The sequence below is a fragment of the Falco biarmicus genome, chromosome 3 (assembly GCF_023638135.1).
Source record: "Falco biarmicus isolate bFalBia1 chromosome 3, bFalBia1.pri, whole genome shotgun sequence".
In the NCBI taxonomy this organism is placed as follows: Eukaryota; Metazoa; Chordata; class Aves; order Falconiformes; family Falconidae; genus Falco; species Falco biarmicus.
In genome coordinates, this window is record NC_079290.1 from 60,841,452 (window position 1) to 60,860,248 (window position 18,797).

At 40.3% G+C, this 18,797-nt stretch overlaps 1 protein-coding gene across 6 annotated transcripts in view; it reads left to right on the forward strand.

Annotated features, from left to right (window-relative positions):
• The window catches only part of MTCL1 (microtubule crosslinking factor 1), a 118,919-nt gene that overhangs the window by 74,675 nt on the left and 25,447 nt on the right, over positions 1 to 18,797 (forward strand). For 3 of the 6 annotated variants that reach the window (XM_056332287.1, XM_056332283.1, XM_056332284.1), the window contains 4 exons: positions 33 to 188; positions 8,174 to 8,266; positions 11,088 to 11,318; positions 12,966 to 13,154. In XM_056332287.1, coding sequence (XP_056188262.1) covers positions 33 to 188; positions 8,174 to 8,266; positions 11,088 to 11,318; positions 12,966 to 13,154 — 669 coding nt within the window. The remainder of the gene's footprint in view (positions 1 to 32; positions 189 to 8,173; positions 8,267 to 11,087; positions 11,319 to 12,965; positions 13,155 to 18,797) is intronic. The other 3 variants (XM_056332288.1, XM_056332285.1, XM_056332286.1) reach the window with 1 other exon arrangement.

Consider the following 18,797-nt stretch of genomic DNA (forward strand, 5'->3'; position numbering starts at 1 on the left):
TTTTTGTTATAAACCGCCCATGCACCTAACAGTCCAAACTGAGGGATCAGATGGAGTGGCAGCTCAAACAAGATCGTGGAGAGGAGCAAGAGATTCACCACCAGCGAGCCACCACCGACCCACATCGCAGAGCTGATGGAGACATTAAACTCTACAGGCCAGGAGACAAGGGCTGTTTCAGTCTAGAGGTCAGCAAAGCAGCCCGTCTTACTCACTGCCTCCTGCTGCCTTAGCCAGGAGATGAGTAACCGAAGCCAGGGGTTGGGGGAGTAAATTGAACCAAACACAGCACCCCTGTCATGAAATTTGTGGTTGGCCTCTTCTCCCCCTTGCAATTTCAGAGAAACAAATTGGTCCTGACTTTGGACTCGTCACCCTGCTCCCAGTAGCTTCACCAAGTGGGAAAATGTGGCTCAGGGACCCATTACAATTAATTACAGAAGCCAAAGATCTCTAGAAGAGGTCGTAAATCCTGATGGGAGATCATGCTTCCATGTTTCAACTTGTGGGATATTTTAAATCTTGAAAGTCTGCAAATAGAGATCACTTTGCATTTTGCCTGGCAGTAGTCACTTGCACAGGAGAGGGTTTGATGCTGGTGTGCATGGTGATTCTCAACAGGCAACACAGCACCCTTCAGCTTCCAAAAAATTTATTTAAAGCAGAATTCTCCATTGTTTGGGTTGTTGAGTACTTTTCCATTTGTCAAAAACATCGATCAATTTTTATTTAAATCTTCATCCATGCAGAGGCCATATCCGCCTCAGTAAACATCTACTTAGCTGCTTTCTCATGAACATAGGTTGTCCAGACACTACAACAGGTCCTGAAGAAAACAATTTCTAATCTGTCTCCATAAAGGCAAGATTAAAGCATTGGGAAATCTTTTCTGCTGGCCACTGGGAAGCCAAATCCACCTTGAAACTGTGTGGTTAGAGTAGCTTCTAGTGAGGGATGAGTTTTAATATGTTTTTAGTTCTAAAGACACATGCAGAGGCCTTAGTATATTTGAAACCCCCTAACTGAGTCTGGGAAGAGGAGAATGCTGGCTGGGACAGCTGGGTTCGGGAGTAAGAGGTAACACGCACTAGAAAGCAGGGGTAGGATGAAAAAGCATCAGGGTGGCTGGTAGCCAAGCAACACGATGCTGTATTGAATATCAAAGGGAGAATGGCCCTTCATCTTAACACAGGTAATTCTTTGCTGGTTTTGTTCTGTTTGTTTTAAATTGTTCTAACAGTGCAGAGTTTTGGTAGTACTAGAATAATTAATATGTTCAGCAGCTTCTCTTCCAACTTTTCCCTTTTACCGGTGATAATAAACCTTGGGAAGCATATCTGATAAACCCAGGACACCATAAGTCTCTCACTGAAAGGTAAAGTCTTCCTCAGCTGCGAAATGGGTTGATGAGGTAGAGAAACCTTGCTGTTCAGCGTGCATCCTTTTGCAATTGTATTGGTCAATAGTTATGGTAGATTAGGTCAGGAAATGACCACAGCAAATGTTTACAATATTTCTGTTTAAATTCAGTCATCTTGATTAATACCCCCCTTATCTTAGATCAGTCTTGCTATCATATTAAGCCCTTTATATGTGAGCCCTCCATTAAGATTAGGGATTTGGGTAATTTTTGCACAACATCTTTTTTCCTCTCGCAGGATGGGATGCATAAACTGTGTACATCAAACTGGTTTAAACAGAGGTTGGATAGTTTTCACACCGTAGCCTGACAAGAAACAAGCCAGTAATTATAATCAAAGGTAGGAAATAGCCAGTTTAGGTCCAGATGTGCCCAAAAGATAAGCAAGGCTGGAACTCAAGTGGCCTGACTTGAAAAAATGTTGAAGACTAAGGTGTTTGTTTCAATCAGGTTTCCTTAAGCAACAAAGAATATCACACTGCTTCCTGCTGAAACTTTTCAATGGTTGGGCAACCAACTGAAATCTTATAATCTGTAATACTCAAACCCAAGTGAAGCAGAAGATTCCTCCAAATAATTCAGTGTGGTATCATTTTTAGTTGTTTGGGGTTTTTTTATTTCATACACTGTACTTGCAAAAAATACTATATTTTGGGGCCAGATGAATGATCAGGAAAAAATATTATTGACATACCAAAGGGGTTTTTTATTACCACAGAAATCTGAGGTGGAGACTCAAACCTTTCGGTGTCTGCAGCAGAGATGGCTACACATAAGCCGTTATCAGCTTTAACATATGAAGTGAAAATATATGCACTGGCCAGTGGATAGCATTGATTGATGATCTTCTTACTGCATATGGACTTTCAGCATGAGAACAACACATTTCATTTCAGTGAGGCAAATGTTTTCTTTTTAAGCGGGCAAACCCATTTTACTAAATTAATTTTTTCCAAGCTGAATTTTAAATTACAATTTTCCCAAGCAATGCTGAGCAGCTTCCATTTAGCCATTTCCCTATTTTTAAAAATGAGCATCGTGAGACCCTAATTGTTTGATTAAATACAACAAATGCAGACTGACTTGTGCTTGAAACTACCCCATAGCCTAACTGTAAACATCTGCCTTTGCTTGGGCTTTGCACTGCAGTTGTTAGTGCAACAGTATTATTAGAATATATTTGCATTTAAAGAGGTGCGTTAGAGTCACAGTCCAAGGGAAATTATATCTTAAAATAGCCTTAAGAGCAGAGCTTTTTTTTCTGGCTGAAACAAGCCATTCAGCTGCTGTTGTGGGAGGTTGGAGCCCATTGGGGTGGATGTTCAATCCATTATTCATGATTTTAGCAGGGTAGGGTTGTGCTGGGAGGGGGAAATCATTCTTTACCATCCAAAGAAAAAGCAAGTGAACAAGTGAGAATTGCCCTGAGTAAAAGCCATGGAGGAACTAAAAAAGGTAACACAATTCTTCATGGAGCAAATGCCCAGGACAAATCAAAGGGTTACTATGGCAACAAATGGGAACCAGTGGGAAAAAATGGTAAATAATTTTTCATTTGGTGAATTTTACCCTTTTTGCTAATGGAATATCCATAAACAAAAGGCAGCTTCCTTAAGCAGTCTCCTCCTGTTTATTCAGAAACAAGAAAACAGTCTGGAGGAAAAAAAAATCACTTTCACATGTCCAAGTATAGTTTGTGGCAATATTTGATACCTGATGCTCTAAAATAGAGCTGTACTTCCTAGCTCTGATTGTTCCTTCAGAGGGTATCAGTTCTGCCCTTGCCTAAGTAAATGTATATCACTACAGGCAAAAGCAGTCATCTTTGCATTTCAGAATTGGATTATCCTCATATGTAGCTTTTAAAGACTTAGACATTTGTTTCTGTGTGGAAAAATGCCACAAAATCTCTGACACTCCCAGGTTATGGAAAAAGAACCACTGAAGTGAATTCACTTAAAAGGAACAAGTTGTCACAGAGAATTAAAATAAAAATGGATAGGCTAGAGAAGGTGAGAGCATGTCTTAAAAAGTAAGTCTTCCACAAGGTCTAGTAATAAAGGAGGAAGAGCTCACACTGAAGAATAATTTATTCTAATGAGTTTTTAATCTGTTTATCCATTTTCCTTATCATGCTCGTAAGAAATATAAAACATCTTTATTACTCTAAGTGAGTACCTGGGTTAAATGTGGACCAATCAGATACAGTGATGTGCAAGTTAGGTAAGTCACTTTACCACCTCATTTGAATCAAAACTTCTGTATGGATCTATTTTGGACATACAAGGAGAATTTTGGTCTGTATTTTAAATGTTCTATTTTTAGCTGGGTTTGGAGTGTCTGTGCTCCTTCTGTGCAATTCTCATAATTCCACGTGAGAGCTTTTCAGCTGAATGGCTTTTGCAGCAGCTCCCAGCCATGTGCTGAAAATTTACACATCCTTTTCTCTTGCCCGGATTTAAGATTTTGTTTTCCCAGAAAGGAAACTCTGAATGTTTTATACGTTGTGACTTTTCTTTGTTCTGGGGGGGGAAAGGAAAAAAAACCACAACCCCAAAAAACAACAAATGAGGACCACATAGAAGGATATATCTCTTGGTGTCCACTATTCCTCCAGTGCAAAGTTGTGGGAAGAAAAAAGACAAACTTGTGCTGACAGGATCCCTTCCCACCAGGATTAAGGGCAGCAAGAATAATTTACTTTGATGAATTGTATTCTTTCTTGCTATGCAAGATTCTGTAAAGGTTGACAACATAATGGCTTAAAAGACCTTTTATGATGTAAATCTGGATATCCCAGTCATAACTGAACTCAGTGAGACTTTGTGTACTATCCATACGAGGTGGATTTTTAAAGACTGTGCAAAGTGTTCTGTGTTTTCGCAAAATCACAAACTCTCCATATAAGCACAGAAAAATAACCACACAACTGCCTATTGTACACTAGCAAATGGAATATATGCCATTTATTTTTAAGGGGTGAGGAAAAGAGTACAGCTTCAGAGGCAGCCTCTGAGAATTCAGTCAGATGTGTATTGTATGTAAAAAGTAATACAAAAGGCACTGGAAGTTCCTTTCAGATCTGGTTGATTGTACGCATGCAGGGGTCAGTATCACATGTGAAAAAGTAGCAGTTTTTAAACTGCATGGTCAAATAAGGTCCAGATGTCAAAGCATTAGCCAGAATAGCATAAAATATTCATCTTTTGGCTACATTGGAATTGCACACAAATGCTGCAGAGCATTTTTTTACCCTGCCTCCTCAGGCCTTATATTATTCCACTGCTCTCAAAAAAAATTACTAAAAAAAAGATTCCATGAAATTTGATCTTCACAGTTCTTACATGTAAACTGATCAAGTTTGCAGGCAAATTGAGATTGTAATTAGCTATGGTAAAATGGAGAAAACAGACAATAAGACCCAGCTGTACCTCACGGTGCATGGCAATGGTGTAAAAACAATTTGTGGCAGAAATGTGGGATTGTATGAGCTGGAAACTAACCTGAAAAGCCGTCGACACACTGAGAGGGGCAAAAAGGGGTCAGTGCAACGACGGAGCAGTGGTGAAGCCCCCAAAGCATGGATAACTTTTCTCTGCGTATCCTCTTGAGGTAGACATCGGCCTGGATTAGCTTGTTCTGGAGTGATAACAGGTGAGAGAAAAGGACTTATCAGAAAGATTTGGCGCTGCCTGTCTGAGAGGACAGGAGTGAATCTGGAAGTGCAATAATTGGGATACATGGGAAACTGTCCGTCAGTGTTGAGCTGCAGCTGTTTCTGTGGTGCTGTGATGGAGTAGCACTAGCTCGTAGTTCCCGTTATATTGTGTTTGTATGTCTTGTTGTAGTGAGTTTGTGTCTGTTTCTGTGGTGTCAGTTCACTGTGTGGTGGCCAGCCCATTTTGGGGTGTTTTCTGTTCCTCCTGTAGCACGTTCATTAATGAGAACAAAGGAAACAAAGAATGGGAGTTAACAGGTTATCAATGTTAGTGTCCATTTTGTAACAAACGAAACCACAGTTGTGCCACAGACTACACCCTGTTATTATGTCACAGGGGCCTGATTTCCACACATAAACATCTAGAAGTCCAGCAGTATTGGGTACTTGAACTGCATATACAAATATCACATGATACATTTGTACATATTCTTCATTCATGATCCAGATGTTTAGCAGCAATCTACTAGGTGCTTAAGCAGCTTTATGTCCCTTGATTTGAGCAGTAAAAATCCCAATGCTTCTAGCAGAAATGACATTATATGAAATTATAGGCTGTGAAGAGCCCTCAGGTTGCACTGGAAGGAAAAAGGTGTGCAGCTCTGCATTCGTGCATTAACGGCTTTTCAATATGTTTATTTTACCACTTATAAAAAACTATCGTTCTTAAACAGGTAAAGTCATTGTAAAAAGATTTGCATTGTCTCGTATGCATATGATTGTCTGCCTTTATGATGTAGGTAACCTCTTCCTAGTAGTTCCAACAGTTACCGCATAATCCCAGCTGCCCAAGCTGCCTGAAGCTTGGCTTTGCGTGGACTACGTGTTTATTGAAATATTGCACAGTTTAATCATTTTCTTGCCGTAATTTTGCAGCCATAAGGTGTTGTCAGTATATACATGACTACGTGATTCCAATTAATATTAGTCTGAAGTAGAACGCATGATCTTTTAGCAAATCATTGTCCACTGGAAAACACAAGTGTGAAGTCGAGTGAAAAATTCAAACCTTCCTGATAACTCTTACTGCTCTGATTCAGCTTCCAGTTTCAGGAATCCCAAGACCAACAACATTTCTAACTATCTAAATGTGTAATTGTAATACTGTAAGGGCAGGCGTATTAGGATCAGTGATGACTATGAACAGAAGAGCATTGCCATGTTGTGTCAGTTTTCACCCAATCAACTTTGCATGATTTTGGCTGATTTTGAATTCTTAAAAAGAAGGAACACACTTTTCTTTTTTTTTTTTTTTAATTACACCTGAGTTAACTAGGTACCTTACTTCTTATTTGCCATATTCCTAAAGAAGCCTGATCAGAATAAAAGAATGCAGAAATTTCTGATGAAAATAATGTTTCTTTTATTGGATGAGAAAATTAAACTGATGATTTACGAATGTTTGTGCAAACTAGCAAATCCCATTGCAAGCAGTACTTTCAGAATTATTTGTGCGACCAAATTTTTGCTTGTGCTATACAAAATGTCCGCAGACACACTAAGGTGTAGGATGAAATTGGTAAGACAGATAATGTTCTCTTGACCACTGTATGTGTACCTTTCAGAGGGCTAGAAGTGTCTTTTCCTCAGGTACAAAACAGACATGCACAAGTCAATAAGTGAATCAAGTAAAGAAGGAACTGATAGGGCCCAGAAAGTATATGTAGGGTGACTTTCATTTTTCAGTGGAGTATGGTCCTGCGGGTGGTTTATGGGATACCTCCATCTGCCTTATCTTCTTCTTCCCTCGAGGAGGAGAGGAGCATCTGTTCCAGTGACAAATACTTTTTGAATAACCAAAAGTGTCCCAGCAAGGGCTGCTGTGGCCCAAACACTGGCAGCAGCTGCTTTTGCTCTTAGGAAGTAGGAGGAGTGCCTGGGGAGAGGAGACGGGTGCCGGGCCTGGTGCTGGAGGGGAAATGGCAACACAGCTCCCCGAGAGCGGTCCCACGACCTGTGTTATATCCTTGCAGCTGCCGAGATTGGAGTGCGCTGGGCGTCAGCCAGCAGAGAATTTGGGATTATGCTTTGAAGCCTGAACAGATCCCTTCTTTAAATGTGTCTTTACTCTGAGAAGTAGGAATTTTGGTGCTGTAGTATTTTCTGTGGTAATGCATGTGAAGAGGACAGCATCTGGACAAGCATCACCTTTGTACAGACAAAGTTGTAGCTCCAGTGTGAGAGACACAAAAAGAAAGGGGTGGAAAGTTCTGATCATGAATGTAAGTGCCATTAATTAGCATAGTATAAATAATGAGGTTGACTCTGCCTTCTTGGGTCTTTATTTTTTAATTAACTTTCAGAAGTAAAGTGGATGGGATTCCAAACCTGATGTGAACATGAAATTAGAAGTATTAAGATTAAAATAGTGTTGGACCTGAAAGGGGAAATACTCAAGAATTTTGGTCAGATCTCAGGCTCATACTGATTATCACCATGACATTTGTGGAGTAATTATTTTGAGCAGAAATCACAGAATGAAGTCGACTTGTGCAGAGAGCTGTCCTGTATCTGAAGAAAGGGACCTCATATGCTTAGTTGGTTTAATAAATGCTATCCCATTAACTGCCTAGTCAGAAGTGTTGCAAATCAACAATTAGGTTCAACATATGTGCATTAGATACATCTTCTGCAGAGATGTTAAAATTTTATAGCTTTGATTATCATAAAGAAATACGCCACCAAATTTGTAATCCTGTAAACAGGAGCTCATCTGACAAACATCACTGATGGTGCGCTGTCTTAGCTACTCGAGTGCAAACTCTGAGCAGAGGCCTGGAGGGAATATCCAACATGTAACATCAGCATCCCAACTTTAGTTTTCAGAAGCAGCCACACAGGAAATTCCCACACATATTTAGGGTGTTGCTATTTATTCGCACACTGTGCTTTGGTTTTAACTATTGATAACTGTGAGTTGTGCAGATGTCTGTCCTGCAGTTCTTGTTTTTTATACTATGGAGACACGTTTTCTGCTAGACCTGTCCCTTTGTCCTGCTGATCAGCTCAGGGATTCCCATGTTTTACCTGTACAGAATGTATCGATACAGGAGCTTCAGGCTCAGCTTGAGCAGGAGACAAGACTTCACCGAGAGGAGCAAGAAAAGTTTACAGAAAGGATCATCCAGGTAAATACAAAACCTGCCTGCTGGGAGAGATGCGTGACCATGACATGTCGCATGGACCCTGTTTGTCAGAACCATGGGAACTTGTGTCCTGATGGCTATGCCTTTTTGACTTCATCTGAGTAAATGAAGAATCTGGAAGTTGGGGAAATGTACACTCCAGCCTGTTTTGCCACTTCAAATCTGGCATCTCTGCTTGGTAGAAAGAAGTTTTGTCCTCCCCTCTGCGGGGGAAGCTGAGATATGAAATACCTCATGGGTAATTATATCAGCCCCTTCAGCTTTCCATGAGCTGGGAAAGGGTGTGTTTGATCTCTGGGAGCACGGTTGGGCTCTGTGCCTTATTCTGCCCCTCCTAACCCAAAGAAAATCCAACACTTCTCTGAAGTCAGAGGGGTTGTTACACACTCATAACTGAGACACAAATTGGGACGTTTCTGTATCTCTCAATACCCCATATTTCCAATCCTTTAATTCATAACTGGTGAATAAATCATATTTTGTTACATGGACTCCTCCTGCTCTTTTGAAGGCTGGAACAGATTAGTCAATCGTTTTGTGAACTCTAGCTCCTAGAACGAAAAATATCTGTTCCTAATTTTTGCAGGCTGTTTGGCTGTAACTTAAGTTCTCTTTTTAAATTTGCTTCATAGGCCAAATTCAGCATAATTGTTGCATAGTGTAAAGCATTTTTCCCTGTGCCAGCTAATCTCACTAGACCCGAGTGGTATCTCTCCATTTTTTCATAAGTAGCTTTAATTTCCAGTTGACCTCCATAGGAGCTTTCTCATGGAGGCTTTTGAAGACAGCCAGTAAATTGATTTCCTTCCTAGACGCTTTGGCCATGAAAGCTTTTTGGAAGTTATGCCTGCCTTTTAAAATCCTTTTCTTTTGCAATAGCTATCCATTGAAAAAGCATAATACTCTGTGAAGCTACCTCCACCAGGGTCTTCTTCAAGAATTTGTGACCACAGGGACTTAGATCATAACAGCTTGTAAAAACAATGAAAAATGCAGCCAAATCAAAGCTGGCTACTAATGTTGACAGCCAGTAGAACTAGAAGAAAAAAAGCATCTTCTGGATTCTTCATTTTTTCCAGATTATGCCCATCCTGTTGATATTGTTCCTTTTTTATCATCTTCCAGGATTTCTGGTGGAAATGACTCAGATCTTTGCTGTATTTAACCATAGCTTCATTTGGTGAAAGAATCTGCATCAACAGAATCTATTTGTTTATTCCTGTAAAAATCAAATTTAAATTAAGCCTCGTTTTTGCTATTTAATTTTTAGCAATGTCTAATGGCATTAAATTTATGTGTGCTAGCGGTGTACATTCTCCATGAGTGTTATTAGGAGCTGTGTGTATGTTTTTTGGCCCATTATAGCTAATTTTGTTCCCGACCACTTTTAAGCTCCATTTTAAACCTATTTAAGCTAGCAACTACTGTAAAAAGGTGTAATTTACTCAGGAACTTTTTAAGACATAGTACTATAGATGCTGAAAATTTGCATTATGCCAGGGTACATCATTTAAAGGGCAGGAAAGTCCTTAGTAAACCATCTAATATGGACCAGTATCTTGTGTCAGAAGCATCTGAATGTTGCCATGAAAATCAAGCATATTTTTCTTAGCAGTATTAATTGCTGTGGGGTCTATTCTCCTGAAGAAGAATCTCTGCAGTATTCTTCATTCGTGTGCGAATGTTGTTTGTTGCAGGTTATGTTGTTATGGTTTAAATCATTGTGGTCATTAGTGTACTGTGGCTTTCACAGATTTCATCTGTGGGGCTGGTCAGCAAAGGCAGAGGCTGTTGTTCCACAGAATGGGAAGCAGTAGAAACTGGCATCTGTGAGCAGTGGCTCTGTACTCGTTTTCCATCTGCCTTTTCTTGATCAATATGAACCACAGCTTGATTGAAGTGGAAACACTATCTCATCCACGCAGAATATGAGATGCTGTACAACTAACTTGTACTAGTGCTGCTGGGCACAGGTTGTGCCATGGTTTGATTTTGACATATTAAGGGAGAAGTCACATTTAAAGAATGTTTCCAATGGCCTTGTGTTGAAGCAGATGTAATTATACGGGTGCTCCAGAGAATGAGCTTTTCTTGGTGCTTCTAGTACTTGAAACTAAGACATACTGAGTGCCAAATTGCAACCTATTCCTGTCTCTTCAGTTCCTGCATCTAGGTATATCAGAATGAGAAAATGTTTACTGTGGGTTGTTCAGATGCCTCCAAGTATGAACTATGAGAACCGAGGGACTAGTAGTTGTATCTGGATGTGGTTCTTTCAGAGGTGTTGCCTTTCTAGAAGCAGAGGGACATGTAGCCACAGAGGAAAGGATAAGTCTGTGGCTGGGGAGGGAAGAGGCAAGGATGGTACTCCAGGCTGTCTGAAGGGCAGCTGTGGTCCCACCTTGCAGGAATGGCTGCAAATGCATTTAGCAGGTGTCCTGTGTGCAGTAGTGTGTGGTGGTAGCTGAGCTGAAAGCATACTGCAGGGATACAGCCGAGAGAGGAAGGAAAATATGAGTGGTACAGTTTAAGCAGCAGCAGAGGTCTCACGCATCTTTAAACTAAATGTCCACTTCCACAGCAGGTTACTTGCATATGGTTATCTAAGCAAAGCTTATGGGTTGCTGTCCTCTGGTTTCCTTAACAGTCATAACTGCTGAGGAACTTATTGAGCCAAATTTAATAGCTACTCACTACTGATGAAGGTTAGAGATTTTAGTTTGTCTCACCCAAGAGAGTAACAGTCCTGAAGACTGCCTCAGGACACTAGCTCATTGATATGGTGTCTGTTGTTCCATTAAAGCTGGAGGAGGAGCATATGCAGACCCTGCGGAGGAAAGACTTGGAAGTGCAGAGCTTGACTTTGCAGAACAAACTGGAAGAGAAGACCTGGAGCCAGGAGAAAAGTCTGCTGCAGCAAGAACTCAGGCATTTCAAGCAGGACACCTTTCTCCTGTATGTCAAACTGAAGTGGCTGCTGAAACACTGGCGGCAAGGCAAAAGAATGGAGGAGGAAGGGGAAGACGTGTTAGAGGTAACTTATAGATATATAACACCTTATTAACACAATGAAATTGCAAGCGGTGGGGTACTGGGATGTCCCTTCTTCATGTGTAGACTTTAAATATGGTGTGGCATCAGCAGCTTTATAATTACACATAGATTTAAAGAAGATTCAAATTAAACATGAAGCCTTTTCTTAAGTTGGCTTGTGCTAAAGTATATTCTGCATGATATGTTACAGACCACCCATCTTTAAATCTGAACACTTAACTACTACAAACATCTAGTCCTGAAAAACTCTCTTATAGTAAATGAAAATTTAAGTAGGTCTCAAAGATATGACTCCTGAATAATTTTTTTAAAGAAAAAAACCCCAAAACATTAGCGAGCTAACGGGAGTCAAATCTGTTTTGATGTGTTGAGTGCTGTCATTTTTCTCATCGTGTGCACAGTGCGTTCCTTATAAAGCCTGCAGCAATACAGATGGAGGGAAGCTCTGTTTTCGTGTTGGCAGGAGAATTATAGAGCTTCTTGTGGGAATTAACAGTGAATCAGTCTTGTTTGTTCCTCCTCTCCATACACACATCTACCACACTCAACAGCAGTACACCAGTAGTCATCATGGTGATTTTCTAAGTAGTGACTAAATTAAGATCAGGAATTTCAGAAGTACATAGCAACCTGGAATCCCCAAGCTGACATATCTCAGCAGAGGTGATTGCCAGCCAGCACGCACTGTGAAGAAAGGTGCTGCTAAATTGTGTCAAGTTGGACACCCAGAATTACCGTGTGCTTTGGAGATCTTACTTAAAGAAAAAATAAGTTTAAAAAAGTGTTTGCCCATCTAACACTTTATACAAAATTCTTGAGAATAATAGATTTATTTTGCAGGTTCATGTAATTCTGAAACCATTTGCTAAGGCAATTAAGTAATTCTGCTCAGTATTTCTGAATTTCACAAGATGGGCCTAGTGTTTTTCAGTGCTGCATTTGGCAGTACAAGTAACCTTTCAGGTCTGGTAGGAGTATGCTTAAGCTGAACACTCCAATGTTTTGTATTCTTAGATGAAAGGTAGATGAACATCTTTACCTTCGTCTGCTGGGGTAATATGAGTCAGAAACAAGAGATGAGTAGCTATTTAGAAATAATTTGCTTCTACTTTACTTTAGCAGTACTAATTTGCTTCTGTGTAAACTAGCTCATCTTCTAATATCAAAATAGCTTTTATTTTTTCACTGTTTGGATTTTTTGACTGGTTAATTTATAATCAAACCACCTCCAGTCATTATTGGAGTCATGTGTTTTGCTAATGCATCAGAGAGAATAAAGTGTTAGATTTGGCTGCTTCCTGGTCTCCATATCTTCATCAGACAATATGCTAGTGTCTTGTATAGTTTTTCATTCATGCGTGAATGATTATATCCATCATGCTACATTACACCCATCTTCTCAGCCGTATAGAGCTCCTATTCTGCAGGCCTGCATACTGTTGTGTTCACATATGCAACATGTCGTATACCACCAAAGATTGTTTCCTGTAGCCTACAGAATAGAAGTCTATATCCCACCACAGAGATGCAGAGGAAGATTGTTCCTTCTCTTAGTCCTTCAACAGATTTCTGTCCCCTGAGCTAAATGGCAAAGGAGTGTCAATGTATCCCATCTCTTGGATTTTAGATCGAGCACCCTGAGGCCCTCCCAGACTTTGGCATTCAGTCTGAGCAGAAGGCGGATGATGCAGAGCGAGAGGAGGAGGAAGAGGATGTTGTGTTTGCACTGACAGATTTCTCCCAGCATCCCACCCTGGAGAGCACAGATCGTGGGCCACAGCTGCAGACTACAGAATTACTGCAGCAGCAGAAGCAGGTACTATACCATTTGTATATCATGCCCTGGGAATGGAAACTGTGAATTTTCCAAAGGAGTTCATTTTCTTCTGCTGCTGTGTTAAATCACCTAGAATCATACTTGTAAAAATACTTCTAGATACACAGCAATTACAGTGGAATTCATCCATTGTATTTATATTTAATCAGGAGCCACATGATTACTGTTCTCCTGTTGGCAGATGCTATCAGTGAAAAATCCTATTTCCTATTGTGGCTGTTTGCCCAGAAACATCTATCAGTATGTGATGGTCTGCAGAATTTACATGCTTCTCTTGCCTAAGCACATCTATGGTATTCTAGCTTTTAGCAAGAAGAGGTGATTTTGTTTCCTTTAAATAATTGAAGAAAGTAGCACATGTATTTAATATTTCCCTTAGAGATTATGGAAAAACAATGCGAAAGTTCCTTCCTGTCACTGGGCTTGTTTTTAAATGCTGAAAAGCAAATCATACTAACATCTCTCACATCTCCTGTGCCATAACTGTGTGTGTCAGAGCTCTACCACATATCCTAGCTTTTTCCTATCTGCATGTAGTGTATCAGCAGTCCTAACAATAGCAAACATCCAAAGCGGACAGACTTAAGGCTTCCAAACGTTCTCCAGGAGCATTTTTAAAATGGAAAACATTCAGATGAGATCATCCTGTTACATGGAATTATTTGCAATCATAAGTAGAATGGAATAAGAATTCTGTGTTAGAAACACAAATTCAGTGAAAAAGATCTTGAAGCTTTATGCCTTATGTGTCATCTCTGTCCGGGCCCCTGACTCAGGAGCTTGCTCCACAGTGAGAGCTCTCAGACAAATGTGTACTCTCTATGACCACAATTATTCCGCTGGACTTGCTGCAGGATCTGGGGATTCTGTGTGTCTGCATTGCATTTCTTCACCTTGAATTCCCCAGACTCTCACAAGTATGTACAACTGGTTTGCTTATTATCTACATGGTCTAATAGATAAGCAGATAACAGTAAGTCTCTATCATATAATAAAGTTAGTGCTGGGAGATGTCCAGGCTGTCTTGCAGCCTACCTCTCTAGTTCAAGATGTAACTTCAGTTAGAATTCCTGTTTGGATAAAATTGTAGAGATCTGTGGTCTTTATGCTACTTCATATTCTGCTTTAAGTTTATATACTCTTTTGCTTTCCTTTTTCATAGACAACTTCATTCTCTAGCTATTGTTTTCTGTAAAGCGTGCTGCCAAGTTAGTATTCATTTGATCACAGTTTGGCATTTGGAAAGGTTCTGCCTTGCCAGTCACCCAGACCCATCACTGTCATCCTCTCAGCAAGCTCTTCTCCAGTAGAAGCTGAAGAAGGCCACGGACAAGATGCTCCTGAGCACATCATTTAACTGCATTCCATCTGCAGACTGATTTAATCTAGAATGAGTAAAATAAATATAAGCCAACATACTAACTCGGTACAAACTGTGTTATGTACTAACCTCCCATATAAATCTCTCAAAATGACCAAGAACATTCAAATAAATTATGTCCTTTTTGAAATAATCATTGCTTAGGCATTAATCTCGATTAAGGCAGAAATTGGAAGTAGGATTGCTTGTAATTCATTTTTATATACATTCCATGCTGTTCTAATGCAGCAGTTCCAGGTAGTCTTGCTTAAAGAAATGAAGCATAGGAACAGACTACATCTCAGTACCCCTCTTGACAGGGAGTAGTACATGATATCCAAATGGACCTGTGAAGGTAAAACAGGTTTCTTGCCTTCCAACCAGGAAAAAAGTGTTATTTCAACATGACAAGACCGTGTGAGTTTGCTAAGGATTTCTCATTTTAAGCACTATTACTTGTTTTGCCCGCTCACTGTGGCAAATCTTCTAACAAGCACTGTGTTTATTGAAAGGCATGCAAAAAGGGGTTTCAGTGCTACAGGGCTTGTATTTGTCAATGGCAAGAAATGATTATGATTATTCTCTGACACAGAAATAGGAACCATAGCGAAGGTTAATTCTGATGCTGTCAGATGCAGGGCATCAAAAGTGTCTTCTGGAGGGCTGTGGCACAGGAATAGGTATGCACACCTCCTGCACCCTCGAGGCTCTGCCAGAGCCTTGCTCTGCCCCCACACATCTTAGTACCAGTCAGGTGTGAATTGTTTATCTCACTGTGGTGGATGGCTTGACCCTGCAGACCTCCTGCATGCAGGACCTTTGCTGTGCTCACCAGCCTCACAGACCCTGGTTCTTGCTCTACACATAGTACATTACTTTCACCCATAAACATCAGCTTCAGTTAATTCATATGTGATCCCAAAACACAATAACTAAACAAAAATAGAGCAAGAAAACACTTTGCCTGTATTGTCCCAGTTTTAAAAGCTCTGAGAGTATCAGTAGACCATGAGCACGTCCTTCCTGAAGGGATGGATCTCGGCAGTGCTCACCTCCCAGTATACCACTGACTAGTCAGGCTGCGCTGAAAAACACCCAGAGTTTTGGGGGTCTTCTATAGGTTCCTGAAGCCTGCAGCTGGAAAAAAAAGCAGTGTTTATATGGGGAATCTGAGGTGAGTGGTGAAGCTGGAAGCCTCCAAACTCTGCACCTGCCCGGGAGAGCCCTAAGTTACTGCTTCTGCCTGGCAAGCTCCAAGATTAAATGCATCAGCGCTCATTTCACATTGGGAAGGAAATATTGAAATAGTCTAGGAGTGGCTGAGGTTAACTGGGTCAGAAAAAATAAAGGGCTTACAGTAACTTGAAGTAACCCATATTTATTTTTAACATTTAATGTTAATATTTAATGGCTTATATCTTCAGTCTGCACTCCTGCTGCTGACTTTCTCACCCTGACTGGAAAGTGGAATTGTTTTGAGAAAAGTGATAAACAGAGCAGCCTTTAATATTATATTATTATGATTTGAGGTACCCAACTTGGTTGAAAATTTACATCTCGCTTGTCTGAGATTTTTATGTGGCCAGCATACAGAGGGATGAAGGCATAGCAGAGGGGAAAGGGGACAAAAAAGGTTATTTGATGAAAGGCAGAGTAGATGGGGACTCTGAGAAGGGTCAATTCGTCTTTCTCTTCCTGGTGTTGTCCCTTGGCTGGTAGCTGGAGCATACACCAGAAGGGGTCTGGGAAGGAGCTGGCAACGCACAAGAGCCAAGTGGGAAATCTGGTCACGGGCAGAAGATAAGCAGGCAAGTAGGGCTGATGGCACAGTACAGGAGGGCTTGTTGTAAATCAACGTTTCTATGTGTGTGGTAAGAGATCAGGGAGAACAGCCTGTGGAAAAAGAAAGCACTTTGGTTCTGTTGAGTAGAAAGGGTGAGATGCATATGGGATGGTGTAAGATCGGGGGAGCAAGGGAAAAAAAGTGCACATCTGTGGTCCGGTGGAAAAAGCATTAAAAAACAATACACTTGCATTGTTGCTAGGGAAGAGTGTCAAGAAAATCCCCAATTAGATCTTTTTTTGCTCATACAATATTTGTTTTCAAAGCTTAGCAAAGAGAAAAGCCCAAAGGAATAGTAATTAAGACCTAAATGTACTAAAATGATTTGCACAAGATCCAGCTTCACTTTTGCCTAGACCTGCGATTAGACAGAGAAAATGCACAGTTCTCATTCCCTGTTTAGGCTCCTGACCTTGTGTTTTTAATTGGCTGCTCTACTAAACTGCTTGTATTACCAGACTGTGCTAAATTCTTACGTGAAATTCTCAGAGAGAAAAAAAAAAGTGACTAAAAGCAGAACTAAGCTTCAAACAACTGCTCTGGTCCCAAACTTTTCGAGAGCTGGAGGCTTCGTTCTCTGAGGTTGACTCAACTTAGTGAAGACTCCAGAGTCCTGGAATTTATTTGAGATTTACCACATTAAGTTTTTACTTATTGTCAGCTATTGTTTCCTTTACTTACAAATCCTGGGTTGTGGATACAAGACTTTAAACTGCTTTTGTAGATCTCTTGATTTAGATCAATTGTGAATCAGTCAGATTCCTCCATGCTTTAAATTTCAGTAACTGGCAAGGCAGTAAAGAGCCAGCTCCTTGCATGTGAGACTGTCCAGGGAATCACAGCCATGTCCCATTTCTCCTACCTGTACAACGTTCCTGGGAGGAAGGGGAAGACCATAACAATCCTTGTTATGTATCTGTGGGACTTAGGCAGACACTTTCACAGTTTCACCAGCAGAAATCTAAAGTATGTCTAGAAGTAAACATTGTATTCCAGAGCACTTTGTCTCAAAAGCACTTTGTCTCCAAAAACACTCCAGTTTAGCAAACCAGAAAAAATAATCTCATAGATCTCTCCAACTTCAGACTATAAATATAGCGTCATGCAAAAAGGGAAATCTCTGCAGGAATTACAAGTATGTAACCAAAATTGGATTTGTATTGGCAAGTTAAATAAAATCCCACCAAGCCCAGGGGGCACCTGGGGTACTTGTCTCATAAAAGCAATATTGATGTAATGCCTCTAGAAATAAGACATGCCCTCATCCCAGTAGGCTACAACTCCGCAGTGGGGCACTTCTGACTCCTCTCTGTACTAGTCCATCACTTCTTTCTTTGCAATTCTAGTTTTACAGGATCTAAAGCTGCCAAATGTATGCCCAGGAATGAGGGATGCAGCTTGCTTTTCTGTTACTGGGGTTTATTTTTCTTCTGCATCATTTCCCTCATGAAGGCTTTAGACTACTTTGCCAGAGAAAGGTTTATGCAGCATACCAGAAAGCCCAGAATGTGGCTCTTGAATGAAAGCACTTCATAGACATTTGGGGTCGGGGTTTTCAAAGAGGATGAGGACAGATTTTGATGCGCTCACTACCCAGCAGCCCCTGTTGTGACACTAAGGACAAATCTTCAAAAGAGCTCTTATTCTGATTACTACACAAGGGGCTTGAGATGTTTGGAGAATTTAGCCTTAATTGAGTATCAGAATGAAAATTCATGGTGGAAAAATATAATCTCATTACATATTGAAAAGCAGGTGATCTTATATGCATGATGGAGACTGCTGCTGTATAGTAGGAAACTGCTAATTGGCATTAAATGTTAATGGAATTAATTCTGCTTCTGTGGGTGCATTTCTTATAAAACCCCTTGTTGTACACCATCACATTTCATCAGCCCAAACAGATTATAGGTCAGTCAATGAGCACCTGCAGTTATTTTCCTACATCTAGAATATTTTTGGTGATTAATCAAAAGGCTTGGAAAAAGTAGACCACATTAGTATGTTTTTAAAGAAAAAAGGCATCATAGTATGTCTGATTTGTGATCACAAAAGTGAGTGAAGTGGGTTCACTAATGCCAAAAATCTGATGAGCATGTGAAATCAGCTTAGTTGTCTCCATAAAATTGTATATGTATTGTCACTGAAAAAACTACATGAAAATTATTTAGATTTTTGTATACATCTGTCTACTTGACTTGTCTACACAGAAGTCTTCATGTAGGTACTTCATGAAATACCAGATAAGAGGGATTGCAGGAAGCCTGCACTTGGGAAAATAAAAAAAAATAAAACCAATTAGACTCTCATGCAAGAATCAAGACAGCTAATTTGAGTTAGGCCTTTCCAAGGAAGCCAACGTATTCATGAGAACCAGGTGATTAAATGCTGAATTTGTTGAGTAAGCTTTCCCATTTTT